Below are 16064 nucleotides of genomic sequence, written 5' to 3'. Positions count from 1 at the left end.
ATCTCTCTCTCTCTCTCACACACACACACACACACACACACACACACACACACACAGAACAAACATTCTAATATTCCTTAGAAATGTATACATTTATGAAATGCATAACTAACTTCAGATGGGATTTGTTGGAGAAGGCATCAAGCATATACATGAAAAATTTTGAGGACTGCTTTACTCAAATAGTACATAAATACTTGAGATTATGATTGTTAGAAGAAGTATAATATAGGAGAAAAAGCACTCTATCTAGATTCAGAGGCCATAAGTTCAAATTTGACCTCTTAAATGTATTTGTATAACCATGGCAATTCACTTATGCTCTTTGGCTTCAGTTTCCTCACTTGTAAAATGAGATGGTTAGACTAGATGCCTCAGAGGACCCTTCTAAGTTATGAGTTATAACCTTAAAATTTCAAAATGGATTTCAATTCATTGGATTGAATTCAGTCTAAATAGATTTCAGAATCCAAAGTTTGCTGATTTATTTTACATTTCTTTTATATTTCTACACTGTTACTTTTTTTTTATTTAAAAATGGAGACACCATTTATTAACATAATATGTTCAAAGTGAATGTAAGGAACAAATTGGAATATAATTAGAAAGATGTGGTATGATACAAAATGTCTGCATGCTTTTCTATTATGGGGATACTTTATAGTATAAACCACTTATAATAGCAATGTTGTTGAGAAGAAACTCCCTCCCCCCAATGATATCAAAATAGGTCAAGAATTATGATAATTATTTATGTTTTAAAATACTGTATCATTGAAGTAAAGATCTGTACTAGGTTAATAATTTATTCCCGAAATGACTTGTTTGGCATTGGTGTTTAAGGAAAAGGGGAAAGTTATTCATTACTATAGCAAGTTATTCATTCACATTTAAAGTAGATAACTCACAGTCTTATTAGATTGAATTCCTCTGTTCGTTTCCTAACATAAATTTGACCTATAGCTATTTACATGAACCTGCTTACCTTGGGCATCCCACATGCCTCTTTACCTCTTAAAATTTAAAAAAAAAATTTTTTATGGACCAATGTTTTTCTTGCTGAGATAAAAGTGCTCATATAAGAGAAAAGTTGTTGGCACCCTTTCCCCTTTCTTTCTTCTTTTCTTTGTTCCCTTTTCTCTTTTGCTTTCCTTTCTTCTTTCCCCCTTTTCCTTTCTCTTTTTTGCAATGTAGAGGGACTGGAAGACGAATCAACTTATTCTGGCAATTGTACCTTTCTTCTAACTTCAGTTGCAGATAAAGCTGAGCACAAGTTGTCAGTTGATCAGTCACCAAACATATATTACTTATTATGTGTCAGGCTCTCTGCTACATACGGAAAGAGGCTAAAATTGGTCCCTGTCCTCATTTCTCAGGTCCAGGAATTTACAAAAAGATTTTCTCAAACTTTGGGGGCAGCCAGGTGGTAGGGGTGGAGCACTGGGTTTGGAATCAGGAGGAATCATCTTCTTGAGTTCAAATCTGGCTGTAGACACTCACTAGCTGTGTGACTCTGGGCAAGTCAATTAAACCTGTTTGCCTGTTTCTCATCTACAAAATGATCTGGAGAAGGAAATGAAAAACCACTCCAATATCTTTGCCAAAAAAAAAAAAAAATTAGGAATCAAGAAAAGTCAGATTCTACTGAAATAACTTTCCCAAATCTTCTTAATACTAGGACTTCTTCAGTTATCATCTCCTCTTTATCCTGTATATAGTTTCCTCTGTATGTTCTTATTTGCAGTTTCCTCCATGCCTTGGGGGGTGAGTAAGGTGTAAGAAGTCTGAAAAGGTAAGAGGGGAATAGATGTGAAGGCCTTTAGACACCAAACAGCATTTTTTATTTAATCCTGGAGGGTGATAAGAAGCCATGGGAATTTATTGAATAGGTGTACATGTTGGACCTACACTTTAGGAAAACCTTTGTAATGGCTGAGTGGAGAGTAGATTGTATTAGAATCAGCCTTGAGGCAGACCAACCACCATTCTGGCTCTTCCAATAATCCAGGTGTGGGGTGATGAGGAGACCTGCATTGGTGTGGTGGCTATGTGCAAGGAAAGAAGGGGGTGTGATGGAGAGATGTTGCAGCATTGAAGTCAAACAGGCCTTGGCAACAGGTTGAATGGAGTGATGAGAGAGTTCAGACTGACTTGTAGATTTTGGGCCTGAGGAACTGGGAGGAGGATGGGGCTGTATTTTGGACAAGAGTTCAAGTTTAAATTGAGTGATTGTACTATTTAAAAAAAAAATTCTGAAGCTAACTAATCTATAGTTTTAACTAAACTACTTGGGTGTGGATATAAAATACATAAGTCCAAGTTATATGATAATAGGGACATTAGGATTATTACTGTTATATTTTCAGAACTGATCATGATAGGTTCCCCTTCCCTGTGCACTGTACTGGAACCTTATTCCTATCAGCTTCCTGATTGTTAATATTCAGAGCAAATTGACAAATGGTATAAATTGGGATTTAATTTATTTTCTTGCTGATTATCTAGATTTGAAAAAATGATAGAGTTTTAAAATGTTAATAATGTTCATTAAACTTAAAAGTATATCATGTGAATCCCGCCCCTCCTCCCCCCAAACCAGGGGCAATCTAGTTAAACTTTTATCCTCAAACTACTGCTTATCTCTCACTTTCTTGAAAATGGAAAAAGGATGACTGTGACATATTAGTTAGCTAGCTACATAGTGATTTGAGTAGTTCTTGGATCTCTTTTGTTTCTCCATGACCTTCATCATAGTCCTTTATTTTCATAGGGAAAGAGAGAGGACTTTCTCTGTTTCTTTTTCTTACAATAAATTCTAACCACTTTCTTTTGAGAGGTTCCATTAGCTTTAAATAATGGGCTTTGAAGATATACCTGCAAATTATAAGTTTTCCTACCAGTAAGAGATGCTCGAGAATTACTAAAAGATGAATTTATTAAAAATGTAATAGAAAGTTGTTTAGGCAGCTGAAGAATTGAGGAAACTGTAAAAACAAAACATTTCTAGAGAACAAAAAGACAAATTTTGGCTTATTTTTTTCCTCTATATGTTAAGAATATTATATTCTTTCTGTTTCATGGAAATTCAAAATAATTTGACCTTCTAATCTACCCTATCTTGAGGGTGATTTTTTTCTTTTTTAGATAGAATTTATGTCTGTAAGAAAAGCTTACTCTATTATTTTTTAAATGCTGAAATATTCTTTAGTTGCCTTGACATCTAGCCAGATATCTCTTAGAAAGTCTTAGCATTTCATTTTCATTTTTCTTCTGTTTATATATGTTCGATAACTTCTTATTTTTTTCATCATTTTTCTTGTAATATGTTTAAATTCTCCTGACTAGTCTCTCTGCCTTCAACCTTCTGCTTGAGCTATGAACTAGACTGGAAAATTCTGTATAGTGCACACATGTATTGTATCTAAGATATACTGTAACCTATTCAACATGTAAAGGACTGCATGTCATCTGGGGGAGGGGGTGGAAGGAGGGAACAGAAGTGAGTGCAAGGGATAATGCTGTAAAAAATTACCCTGGCATGGGTTCCATTAATAAAAAGTTATTTAAAAAAAAAAAAGAATCCATTGGGCAATGAGCCATCCAATCCATCAAAATAATAATTAAAAAAAAAGAAGAAGAAAGAAAATTCTGTATAGAAAGATCTTTGCCTTATTTGTCTTCCTATCTTCCCCAATGCCTAACATACCTTTTTTTCCCCTAGGTACAAAAATTTCATTCTGATTTATTTATTTTTAACAGAATTTTATTTTTTCCAATTACACATAAAGATAGTTTTCAGTATAAATTGTTTTAAGTTTTGAATTCCAGATTTTTCTTCCTCCCTTTCATTCTCCCTCTCTGAGATGGTAAGCAATCTGATATAGTTTATATATGTGCAATCATGTTAAATATATGTTCATATTAGAATTGTGAAAGGACAAACAACAAAAAGAAAAAAATGAAGAAAAATTTTTTTGAAGTGAAAATAGCATGCTTTGGTCTGTGTTCAGGCTCTACAGTTCTTTCTCTAGATGTGGATAGCATTTTCCATCATGAGAATTTGGCATTTTCTTGGATCATTGTAGTGTTGAGAAGATGATCATAGTTATCGCAGAATACTGCTGTCCCCTGTGTGCAAAGTTCTCCTGGTTCTACTGAGTTCATTCAGCATCAATTTATATGTCTTTGCAGGTTTTCCTGAGATCTACTTGCTCTTCATTTATTATAGCGCATAATTTCTTATAGCAAAATAATATTCATTTCATTTCAAACCTTTGATGATATACAACAACTTGTTCAGCCATTCCCCAGTTAATGGACATTCTCTTAATTTCCATTTCTTTGCTTCTACAAAAAGAGCTGCTTTAAATATTTTTGTACTTGTAAGATGCTCTTCTTTTTTATGATGTCTTTGGGGTACCATCCTAACAATGATTTTGTTGGAACAAAAATTTTTTTTTAATGCCCAGTTTAATTGCCCTTTGGGGATGGATAGTTTCAAATTGCTCTCCATATTGATTGGATTAGTTCACAATTACAACACAATCGTAATTTTTCTACAGCTTCTCCAACATTTATCATTTTCCTTTTCTGCCACATTAGCCAATCTGATAGGTGTGAAGGTGGTACCTCAGAATTGTTTTATTTTTCATTTCTCTATCATTAGTGATTTAGAACATTTTTTCAGGGCTATAGATACCTGACTTCATCTGAAAACTGCCTGTTCATATCTTTTAACCATTTATCAATAGGGGAATGACTTGTGTTCTTGTAAATTTGGCTCAGTTCTCCATATGCTTGAGAGATGAGGTCTTTATAAGAAACATTTGTTGTAAATTTTTTCTCCCACCTTTTTATTTTCTTCTAATCTTGATTGTATTGGTTTTATTTGTGCAAAAACATTTTAATTTAATGTAACCAAAGTTATCTGTTTTGCATTTTTATAATGCTATCTCTTGTTTGTTCACAAATTCTTTCCCTTTCCATAGTATAGTTCTAATCCTGTATAAAGATAATCTATGGAAATTCTAGTTAAAATTCAACTAAAATTTGAGTTAGCTAGTGGCTATTAGGTAATTAAGAAGTTTCATTAGGATAAATTTCAGTACTTTAATTGCTCTTCTTGTTCTGTGACCCTAGACTTATTTTTGCACTTGAAATTCTTATACTTTCACAAATCTGGTAATTTTTCAGGGATCTTTTTTATAGTGTACTTTAAAAATATATTTAACTTAATGCTAAATTGTAGCATTGTTGTAGCAGGAGACATTGTTGAATTGTGTTTGAGTTTGCTGTTTGTTTAATGCTTTTTGAGAGAAGCAGCTAGTAAACAATGCAAAATTGATGGAATCAGGGACATTTTGGTACATGTATTTAATGTCTGAAATGAAATTTGACAAAAAGGAATGAAAGTGATATTAATCTTTTGAAAGTGGTTCATGAAGACTTTTATTATTTTCCATATACAGATAAGAGTAGGAGAGTTTGTGTATCTGGCCAAGCTGTTTTGATTTCTTTCATACATATTATTTCTTATAGAGTATATGAAGTGAAGACTATGCATGGTGGCTTTGTAAAGAATGAAAAGATTTAAATATTTGGAACAATATTATTAATATTTTAGAAAATTCATACTTTTATGATGGTATTCTTGGGGAAAGTGATGCATGATAATTTTAACTTTACAGTGAACATAATATTACTAACAATTAGATTTATACTATAGATACCAATAAGTGTAGCTCTAAAATATGTTGATTTCTCTCTAGGGAGAAATTCAACTAAAGAAATCAGTGTTTGCCAAATGGAAAAAAAAAGTTAAATAAGAAGTTTTATTTAAAAATCATACAAATAATTTTTTCCATGACTTACTCTGTTTCTTATGCAGTTTTTACATCTTCTTTTGGTATAAGTTTCTTGTAATTAAGAGTATTAAACATGTTCTGATGATTTGATGCCCAACATATTCATAGGAGTAATGTGTTATTTTTATTATTTATCTTTGTATTGAAATAATGCCTGGGTTCACTAAATTCTGATCTCACAGGGAATATCTTGCTCCTTAAAGAAATGGTAAAAAAAAAGTTATGATTAATATTGAAAAAGTATAATCGGCATTTTGAATTTATAAAGATTATATTGCCATAATTTATAGTAAATTGAGCATTCTAAAGATTTGTAATCTCTTTTATTGGTCATTGTATTTTAATTGATATTAATGTATTTAGAGTAAAACTCCATTATAACATTCTGCTCCATTTAATGTTTTCTATATCTAATGTAAAAAAACCAAACTTGGGAGATGTAAAAAGGTTGACTTGTAGATGGAGTATGCTTTATAAGACCATGTATTTTTAAGGATGTACAGAAACAGAAGAGAAAGAGTTCCTCCTATGGAATATGAGGAAGATTTTCCAGAACAATCAAACATACGTGTTTCATCAGCCGGAAATAACAGGTATAATATGTAGTTTAATTTTGGTTTTTAGTCATTTTCTGGAAAACTATATCTATCTAAAATGACTGACTAGAAAATATATATATTTATGATCAGAGTTGTTTGATACAAGGGCAAATAATTTAAAAAGCTGTTCAATAGGGAGGTGAGATTTGCTTTAGAAGCAATATTTGTTAGGTCCTAGCATTTTTTTCTTTAAGAAATTGCTGTATGTAAGCTATATATTAAAAACCTTCGTATCAATATTATAAATCTTTCAAAACATTTTTAGAAATAAGAATCTTATATAGTATAAAATATGTTAATCTTATGGAAATACATTTGAAGTATTTCAAAATTGCAGAGGAGCTAAAGATTTCTTGCTAGTTAATAGATTTATTTCTTTAGGGCTATATATGTATTTTAAAGCTTTTTTTGTTTTATATTTATGCTTATATGAAATAGTATTTTTTCTTCTTGTGAATCCATTCTCAGTATATGTATTGCTAAAATGAAATTTTTTTTATATTTCACTTTTTTGCGTACATTATTGTTGTGAGTTTTCAGTCTTTTAAAAGAAGAAGGCTGAAGGACATCCTTCTTTCATATATATGTTTGATGACTGTGTTTTCTGGAACAAAGATCAGTGCACAGTTTCTGAGAAAAGATTATATCTGTATCTGTGTCTATAACCTTGTTAAAGGAATACTTTTCCTCTTGAAATATGGGGACTGTTCTTTAAAATTGTGGTATGTATGGTTACATCCATATTTCTTATATAAGGTCCTGATTTTGAGAACCTGCAGATTATATTGAACTTACTTAGCATATGTTGAGCTGAATATTTTCCTTTGAGAAAAAAGTAAAATCACAAGATTTTAACATCGGAGAGAAGACATGGCCTCTTTTGGTTACAATTAATTGGGGTCCTCTTCTGAAGAGTCAGATCATTTCTATTTGTGGTTTCTTTTTTTAAGTGTGGGAAAAAACCTCAATTTTTCTTTAATTTATGAAAATCTGTTAAATACTAACTTACACAGAAAAGTTCCTTGGAGTATTTCTTTTCTTGATGTGGAATTTTCAGCATGGAGTAGGGCTCTCTGTGAGTTAAGGGCCCCACAATCAAACTTTGCTACTGCTTGCACAAGAGTTTGTTACTTTCCTTATGTCTTGCAAAGAAATAAACAGAAACAAAAAATTCATGATTTTTTTGTAAATTTACTAAGATATACTACACTGGTACTGGCTTTTAAAAGCATGTGAATAAATGACATATTAAAATTTCATAATAAAATGTTTACTAGCGCATTTTTGGAATCTGATTAATTTTCATTTTCTGTTGTCACCAGTGTGCCAAACAGCCGTCATGGTGATGAACGATCAAAGTCTGCCACTATTAAAATGGAGAGTCCTTTTGCAGGGATGATTTTTGGTATGTCTACATTTCTTTACTGACAAAGCCTTTATAGAAATATTGTGCTCTGCATTTAAAAATATTCATTTTTATGATACCTTAATGTAGATAGGTCTATGTGAGATTTTAATTTATTAGGTTTTCTAAGGGATCATTTTTGTTAGAGAAATATTAGCTTTATGAGAATTTTATAAATTCATAACCTAGCTAGTATAAAAATATTTTAGATATGCAATTATTATTTGTCATGTTTTTAATACAATAATTATATTTGTTTTAAAATTTGTTCAACCCTTTTTTTAAAATTTTATGCCCTGTTTTGTTTTTTTTTTTTGTTGTTATTTTCAGATAACTCAGGATTACTTTTGGAGTTAATAGGAAATAATCAAAAAGGATATCTGATTAGAATTTTCTTGACCCAAATTATTCCTTAACATTTAATGGCAGTTTTCCTAGGAATGATTTTGTAATAAATAGAGCATGAACAAATAGGCCACATATATACAACTTCATGTCCTAAAGAAATTTATTGATGGATATATTTGTAGCTAATAGTGGTTGCCAGACAGGTATCAGGAGTAGGTGAAATGAAATCTTTACATGCCTTTTTCTCAGATTGTAAATGTTCAGAGTCTAAGATTGGTCAGGTTGTAAAAAAGGAGGAAGGGGAGGGAAAGGCCATGATCTCCTCCCTCAAATTTAGATGTCAAGCAGCAGAGTTGCAAAACCAGAGTCACTGTAGAGACTCACAGAAGAGCTAGTTGTGGGTGGAGACAAGGAAAGATGCCAGCATCTGTCAATTTTTAGCCTTCTTCTCCTCTACCTCATAGCAGCATCCTGAGAACTTAGAACCCTTAGATTCCATGTTTTCAGCTTTAACCTCTTAAAATCTTTTCTTTTTTATATATAAAAATGTTCCTATCTATGATACATATTAGAGGGATTTCAGTTTTTCTAGTTCCTAGGATTCTAGGCCAGTAAAAGAATGGAGTGACAAAAATGAGGGCTCATTTTTCTTATTTTTCCTTAAGATAAATCTATTATCTATTTAAAAAAATAGGGTATTATAAGAAAAGTAGTACACTTGGGCAGAGCTGAATTTGATTACAATTTTGGAAATGGAGAGTTCTCGCAATAGTTTAGGGATATAAAATAAAATAACAAAATTTCATAAGTAGAAAACAGAAGTATGCTAAAGAATTTCTTTTTCCTTTTTTTGAGGGGTGATCTATAACTAGTTTGACCATGCCAAAGAGTAACCAGCATGAGGCTTGCTCCATAAAGGACAAGACAGAAATCTTTGGTGTCAGGATTTTATAGCTTTCCTTCTGGACTTTCAATATGACTGTTGACACAAATAAGAGTTTGAGGGAGAACTTTATAAACATTTAGGCAGAATTATAGTTAACTGAGTAAATTCTTATCCTTTCTTCTTTGCAGACAGTAAATGACAACTTTTTCTAGAGTTGACCTGTTTGATTTCTAGATAATTCAGTATTGAATATAAATATGTAGGAATAGAACTCAGGAAGGAGATGTGGGATGGATATAAAGAGATCATAGGGTATCTATGAATGAAGAGGGGTGCAACTTTACCTGGGCATAGAGGAAAGTGTACAAGTTAGAAATGTGCAAAGAAGAAAAGAGGACATTTAAGGAAGGTAATAATAATTTAAAGAAGACATAAAGTACATATATGGGAATGTACATAGTTATGTTTGTGTTGTTCAGCCATTTAGTAGTATTTGACTCTTTGTTACCCCATATGGGATTTTTTTGGCAAAGATTGGAATAGTTTGCCATTTTCTTTTGTAGCTTATTTTATTCATGAGGAAACTGAGGCAAACAGGATTAAGTGATCATGCAGCTAGAAAGTATCTAAGGCCATTTTTGACCTCAGATCCTCCTGAGCCTACCAACCTATGTGTCTTTCCTCCCGGCCATGATGAAATTACTTATTTATTTTTTCTGCTGTAGTTTGGTGGGATCAATGGTAATTTAAATTATGAACATAAATTATAATTATATAGTTACTCTATATAGAATATGTATAGATTGGGTTCACTTTTTTTCAAAATTACTTTAAGAATTAAATCCCTGATATAATTTTGTTATTTTTATTAAAACTAAGTATAATATATAATTTGGAACATCAAGCTTTCTGGTTGTTTGAATTTTGCATCAATCAGATTTTCTTGTAATAACTTTAACTTTTGCTACTATGTTAATAAGAATATTTTTTGAATGAAGTGCTTTTATATTTGTAAAAGCCTAGCTCATAAATAATATAAATGTTATTGTGGTTATTATTGCCATTTAAAACTTGTGGTATATGTGTAATGGCTACAAAATAAATATGACATCATCTGTTTTCTAAAAAAAACTTAAGTTTTATTGGAGAAAACAAGACACTGCATAATATATATTATCTAAATGGAAATGTATACTCAAAACTACAGACAGTATTTTTATAAAGATTCAGAGAGGAGAAACAGTGCTTAAGTATAAATGTTCAAGAAAAGTTTTATGGAAAAAATGTGACTGTGTTTGGGCCTACATGGATTTGGTAGGATTTGAATCAGTGAAAGGGATAAGACATTCTAAGTGAAAGGAATACTTTGAAACAAAATTTTGTCACACAGATTAGCTTGATTGGAGAGAAGATTAACAGTTATACTTTGATGTTAATTAGCGGGAGATGTAACATTGGCTGTGTAAAGTGGGATCAGATTTTGGAGCACCTTGAAAGTTAGGATGAACTGTTAGGCCCAAATTAATGGGAAATAGGGAACTTTTGTAGACCCAAATTAAATATTCTCTGTCTCAATTTATGTAAGCAGAAAAGATATGCACATATATGGGTATATACAAAAAATATATAAAACAAGGATAAGGTTATCTTTGGATGGTGACTGAAAGATTAGGTATTTTAGTGGGGACAGTGAGCTAGAGCATAGATTTGGATCCAATAGGAGATTAACTTATATATAGAGAAAATAATCTTCAGTAAGTATTGGATTAAAGGCAGAATTAGTCGAAGATGATATAAAGAGTTTAGAAATGAGAGGGGGAAAAGAGAGAGCTCATAGTGAAGGATTTCAATTTTCTTGGGAGGTATGAAGCAAGATCTTCACTTGAAGAGGTTAAGGGGAAGGCAGTTCAGGGAAAAAGTGAATAAAGGAGAGAAATGGAGACAGCTATTGTAGTGAGTAGGCTAGAGAAATATATAAGTTTCCAGTTGTATTTTTTCTTTAAGTGTTATTACATTTTTTAAACCTATTATAGCAGGTCAAGATCGAGATACTATTCGAAGAAGGAAAGAAAAGTACAGACAAGAATTGTTGGAACAAATAGCTCAGCAGCAGAGGAATAAGAGACGGTAATAAAATCTATTTTTTTGAATCAAAATATTAACAAGAAATAATTTATTCTGTGGTTTAGTAAGGGAAGGAAACAATTTTTAACTAAAAATCAGGGAAGGCTGGTGAAGAAACTCTCTACCAGTACAGATTGGCACTTTATAATTTATAGTCATTGAGAATTGGTTGGATTATTAAGAGCTAACCTTTCACAGCTGGTATGTCAGAGGCAGGAATTAAAGTCTTTCCTCTGGGTCTTATGCTCTGTCTACCCCTCTCTGATTGTATAAATGTAAAAATTGTTCTTATAATTTGGAAGCAATTTGAGCATGCTTAAATTATGCTGTTACCCATTACTTTGGTTTTTATTTCCCCTAAATGTGATTTAGGATTATAAAATTACCTGTCTGCCATTTTCTAATATGAAAATCAATCAAGTGTATGAGGGAATATATTAATATACACATATATTAATAACATATCCATTAGCATAATATGAATAATCATATAGGTTAATTAAATTATCAAGTTTAATCAATTAACACCACCATCAAGCAACATTAAATTTAATAAATTAATATTAACAAATTAATAGAATATAATATTGATAATTTATTGATATAATATTAATAGCATAATGAGTATATTAATACAATTTTTCTTTTTCTTAGTGAAAAAATACCAAAGATAAAAATAGCAATATATATATCCATACCAGATACATAGTTTAAAGTTTTATATTATTGTCTTCACATTGTTACTTTCACATAAATTTTTAAAAATATCTATCCTACATAGTTTCTTTTCTATGGATAAGCATATCCATGGGCTTTTTCCTCTTAGATATGTAAAAGAATATATTGTACACTCTTATTCTCATTGTTTCATTTTCTTGCCTTCTCAGTATATGTGGGATGTATATATTATGCTATAGCCGTTGTAGGACAGTTTCTTGAACAGAGTGAGCACTTAATATATGCTGGATTATAATGAATTAAATTCTACATTGCTCATCTTCTTTGTAAAGGGAGAGTAAAAGTTTTCAAAAAAATAAAATAGGTTTTTCCTCATAAATAGAGAATATAATTTTTTTAACTGGTAATTTTTGCTATGAAAGCTGTTTAGTCTCAAAGTTTGGATATACACATATATACACATGCACATGCATATGTGTGTGTGCATGCTTTGTGCTCAAATACCAAATTACTCAAAAGCGAAATATTTATTTTTTTCTGGTGTAGTTTGGTGGGATCAATGGTAATTAAAACTTCATATGATTATTTATAGCCAATTCAGTAAATATTTATTAAGTACCTATTACATAAAGTTATTGAGAGTACTATCCCTGCCATCAAGGAGCTTCCCTTCTACTAGGGACATACTACATGTATGTAAGAAAGGATATGATGGAAAGCATAGTAATAGACTTGAAGGAGAGTTCTGAGTGAAGTGTTCTTGAAAAAATACTTTTGGAGAAGAAGGAAGATGGAAAAAACTTTGAAGAAAAAATTCTGGAAGATGGAGAGGAGAGGATTGCAAGAATGTGGGGTCACCTGTGGCGATAGAGGCTGAAGGTAGCAATTTAAATTTGTGAAAACAACTAGTTATCCATTTTGAAACAGAAAGTACCTGTTAAAAAAAAAAAAAAAAAGAGGGGAGAAAGAAGTGCTGTGAAATAAAATTGGAAGACAATATTCTATCTCAGTGCTAAGCTAAGGAATTTGCCTTTTATTCCAGCAACAATAAAATCAGAAATCATTTAAGATTTTTAAGCAGGATTATAGTTAGAACTATGCTTTGGAAGTTTATTTTTAGAGACAAGTGAATTACATATAAAAATTGCTTGTGATGAGAAATGCTACTGTTTAGTGATCTTTAGACTTGCACCCATTATAATGGTTATTGTAACACTTATTTAAAATTTATTTTTCTAACATTTCATTTAGCGAAAAAGAACTAGAACTCAGTGTTGCAGCTACTGGAGAAGTTGATCCAGAGAAATCGGTGAGAATTTAGAATATCAGTATAATGTTTTACTTTTCATATAAATGGATCTTTTTCCATGAAAGGTATAAGCATAAATGCTTAAAATGAAATTTTGTGGGCAAAATAGGGGAAGAAAATAGAATTATAAAAACAAGGAACCTTAAGAAAGTATAATATGTAGTAAACTCAGGTATTTAAGAATATATTATTTTTGTGTACTCAACCTGAGTTCATATTTTATAAAACAGACTAATATAAAGTCAGCTTATTAGTAGTTCTTCATTTTCCTAAGAAAACATTTTATTTTCCCTTTTTAGCTCATAGTTTTAATTTTAATACGAAATTATCTTTGCTTTTCTCAAATGCAATGTGATAATGTATTAAAAGAAATGTACCAAGACAAAGTTATCTTAAATGTATGACATAAGATAACACTTTACCTACCCTATCTTGGTTAGCCTTCAGATTTGAATATTTTTTAAGGAAACTTCTCTTTTTATAAAAAAAAAAAATTCTCTCATTCTCTTTTGATAAGTATATATTAGTAAATGTTGTAAAAATTAAAATGATGTGAAAGTAACAATCTTATTTGTACTTCAATTTTGCAATTCTCATTATAAGCGGAATGGATTACTAACGTCATTGCAGCTAAGTAAAAAGGAGGTAATTATTTCTCTTATCTGAAATGCTGTTTTTATCTAGTTGGATAATTATTTAAAATGCTAAAGGGAATATTTAGTCTTGAATGCATGTTTTGTGATATATCATGGTACGTTGATGATCAAAAGTATTTAAGAAAATGAAAAAAGTTTATGAAAAATTTAGGCTTAGAAAAAGATAAAGTAGTATAAGATAAAATTATTCATATTGGTTAATTTTTGATTGTTTAAATTATACATCATGTGGGCTATTTTTTTTCCCATATTTTAATTATTGTACTAGTTTTCCCTTGCCACTTAGCATGCTTTTGAGTGGCTTTCTCATAAACCTATAACAAATATGTACTCAGAAAATACAAACTCATTTTAATTTTAGTCTGACTCATTACTAGAGAGCTAAATAAGCTACCAAAGACCTAATAAAATCAAAAGGAATTAAGAATAGATATAAATTATTGGTGATCATCTGTGCTTTTGTTCCCATTTCTTAGCACAGATAATTGGGATTTACCTCAATATCTAAAACTAAGTGCATTTTAGTAGGAAGAAATATTATGATAGGTTGAAATTTCCAACTTAGTAAGCTTTTAAAATTATAGACATTTCCTACCTTGAGAATAAGATAAGTTATGTTCACATTTAGCTACTTTGGAATATGGAACACAGTTCTGTTATAAACTAAGTAGTATGCTAACATTTTAAAGCTAGAAGTGACTATAGAAATCATATACAGAAAAATATTTGTGCATACTCAGAGATTCCCAAGCCAGCCCACAAAATCATATTTAGTCTACATCATATCTGAATGGCTCTGACTCACAAATTCCTCAAAGGCTTCTGAGAACCCCAAGTTCTTCTGGTCTAGTTCTAGTCTAGTATGATCTTTGAGCCTCTTTGTACCCCTGAAGGAGATGTATGAAGTGAGAGATGGGAGCATTGTTGGAGGTTTAAGCTATTTCTTACCTTTTAGAGAAGATATTTGGTAATTCAGAGATCTTAAAGCAAAGATGGGGAGGACTTCAGTGATAAGGTGGCACCTAGCTATTTGTATCTTTAATTATTGATAAATTAAGTATTATTGGCTTTTGAGAGACTACTTGCTATAAAGAAAGTTTTTGAAACCAATATAGTATAAGTATATATACGTGTATATGTGTGTATGTGTATGTGTGTGTGTGTGTGTGTGTGTACGTACATGATAGAATGAAGTTTGTGGTTGGCATAGCATTATACTTACATATAAGGTTGTTATGGGGTCTGAAGATCTTGACATTTTTTCCTATTTGAACAAAATTCAGATTATTTTGGATTAAATACAGGAAGTATAAGACTTTGTTAATATTTAAATAACATTGATGTTATCTTTAGTGAGTTAGTCTCAAAAGAGTATAAAATTCAGAAGAATTAGTCACAGTGGTGCTGTACATCCATAAGACTTTCATAGTTTAACAAAGGCCTTTTCTCACAACAACCCTAGGATGTAAGTGATACAAATATTATTTTTGTTGTTTTTTTTAAATCTTCAGTTATGCCTGAATTTATAACTTTGAGATTTTTTTGGGAAAAATACTGGAATGATTTGCCATTTCCTACTTTAGCTCATTTTTCAGATGAGAAAACTAAGGCAAATAACTTAAGTGACTTGTCCAAGGTCAAACAGCTAGTTAGTGTCTGAGGCCAGATTTGAACTCAGGAAAGGAGAATCTTTCTGACTCCAGGCCTACCATCACCTAGTTGCCTCCATTATTTTGTAGATGAGGGTAAGTGATGTTCCTGTTGCCTGAGGGGACAGAACTAACTGGCTTGGTAGAAATATCTAAGCCTACAGCTTCTAATGTATCCTGGACTGGTATTGTAAAGAAAACCATTTGTAAACTCTAAAGCACTATACAAGTTAAGCTGTTGGGGCTAGTGTTCCAATGTCCATGGAAGTGCACTTCTTTAACCCCTGTGCCTTTAGACTCCCCCATCCAGTCTCTCAAGCTGTTCCTACTGTGCTAACTGTATAGGAAGAAATGTAGCTCCCACAAAAAGGAGCCCTGGCTTCTGTAGCCTTAAGCAACACCTTCCATACTTTTTTTATTCTGTCAGGTCTTTTCATTCACTCAGTCTTTGTGGGCCTTAGTTTCCTGATCTGTAAAATGATGAAAATAATACTTTTCATCATTTTTGTGATGAAGCATAAATGCCTGAAGAATTTTTGGGTTATT

At 31.3% G+C, this 16064-nt stretch overlaps 1 protein-coding gene across 9 annotated transcripts in view; it reads left to right on the top strand.

The window, feature by feature from the left end:
• Nucleotides 1-16064, top strand: part of CSPP1 (centrosome and spindle pole associated protein 1) — a 123119-nt gene that overhangs the window by 51560 nt on the left and 55495 nt on the right. For 5 of the 9 annotated variants that reach the window (XR_007949305.1, XM_051970079.1, XM_051970083.1 and 2 more), the window contains exons 8-12: nt 6359-6457; nt 7786-7868; nt 11136-11229; nt 13156-13213; nt 13817-13858. The exons of 1 other annotated variant lie outside the window; for it this stretch is intronic. Coding sequence is in view for 7 of the 8 variants with exons in the window: in XM_051970079.1 (XP_051826039.1) it covers nt 6359-6457; nt 7786-7868; nt 11136-11229; nt 13156-13213; nt 13817-13858 (376 nt within the window). In the remaining variant the exon portion in view is untranslated. The remainder of the gene's footprint in view (nt 1-6358; nt 6458-7785; nt 7869-11135; nt 11230-13155; nt 13214-13816; nt 13859-16064) is intronic. 3 more of the 9 variants (XM_051970085.1, XM_051970081.1, XM_051970080.1) reach the window with 2 other exon arrangements.

Source organism: Antechinus flavipes, chromosome 1 (assembly GCF_016432865.1).
Source record: "Antechinus flavipes isolate AdamAnt ecotype Samford, QLD, Australia chromosome 1, AdamAnt_v2, whole genome shotgun sequence".
Taxonomy (NCBI): domain Eukaryota; kingdom Metazoa; phylum Chordata; class Mammalia; order Dasyuromorphia; family Dasyuridae; genus Antechinus; species Antechinus flavipes.
Note: the sequence above shows the minus strand (reverse complement) of the source record. Positions and strands in the feature narration are given on the sequence as shown.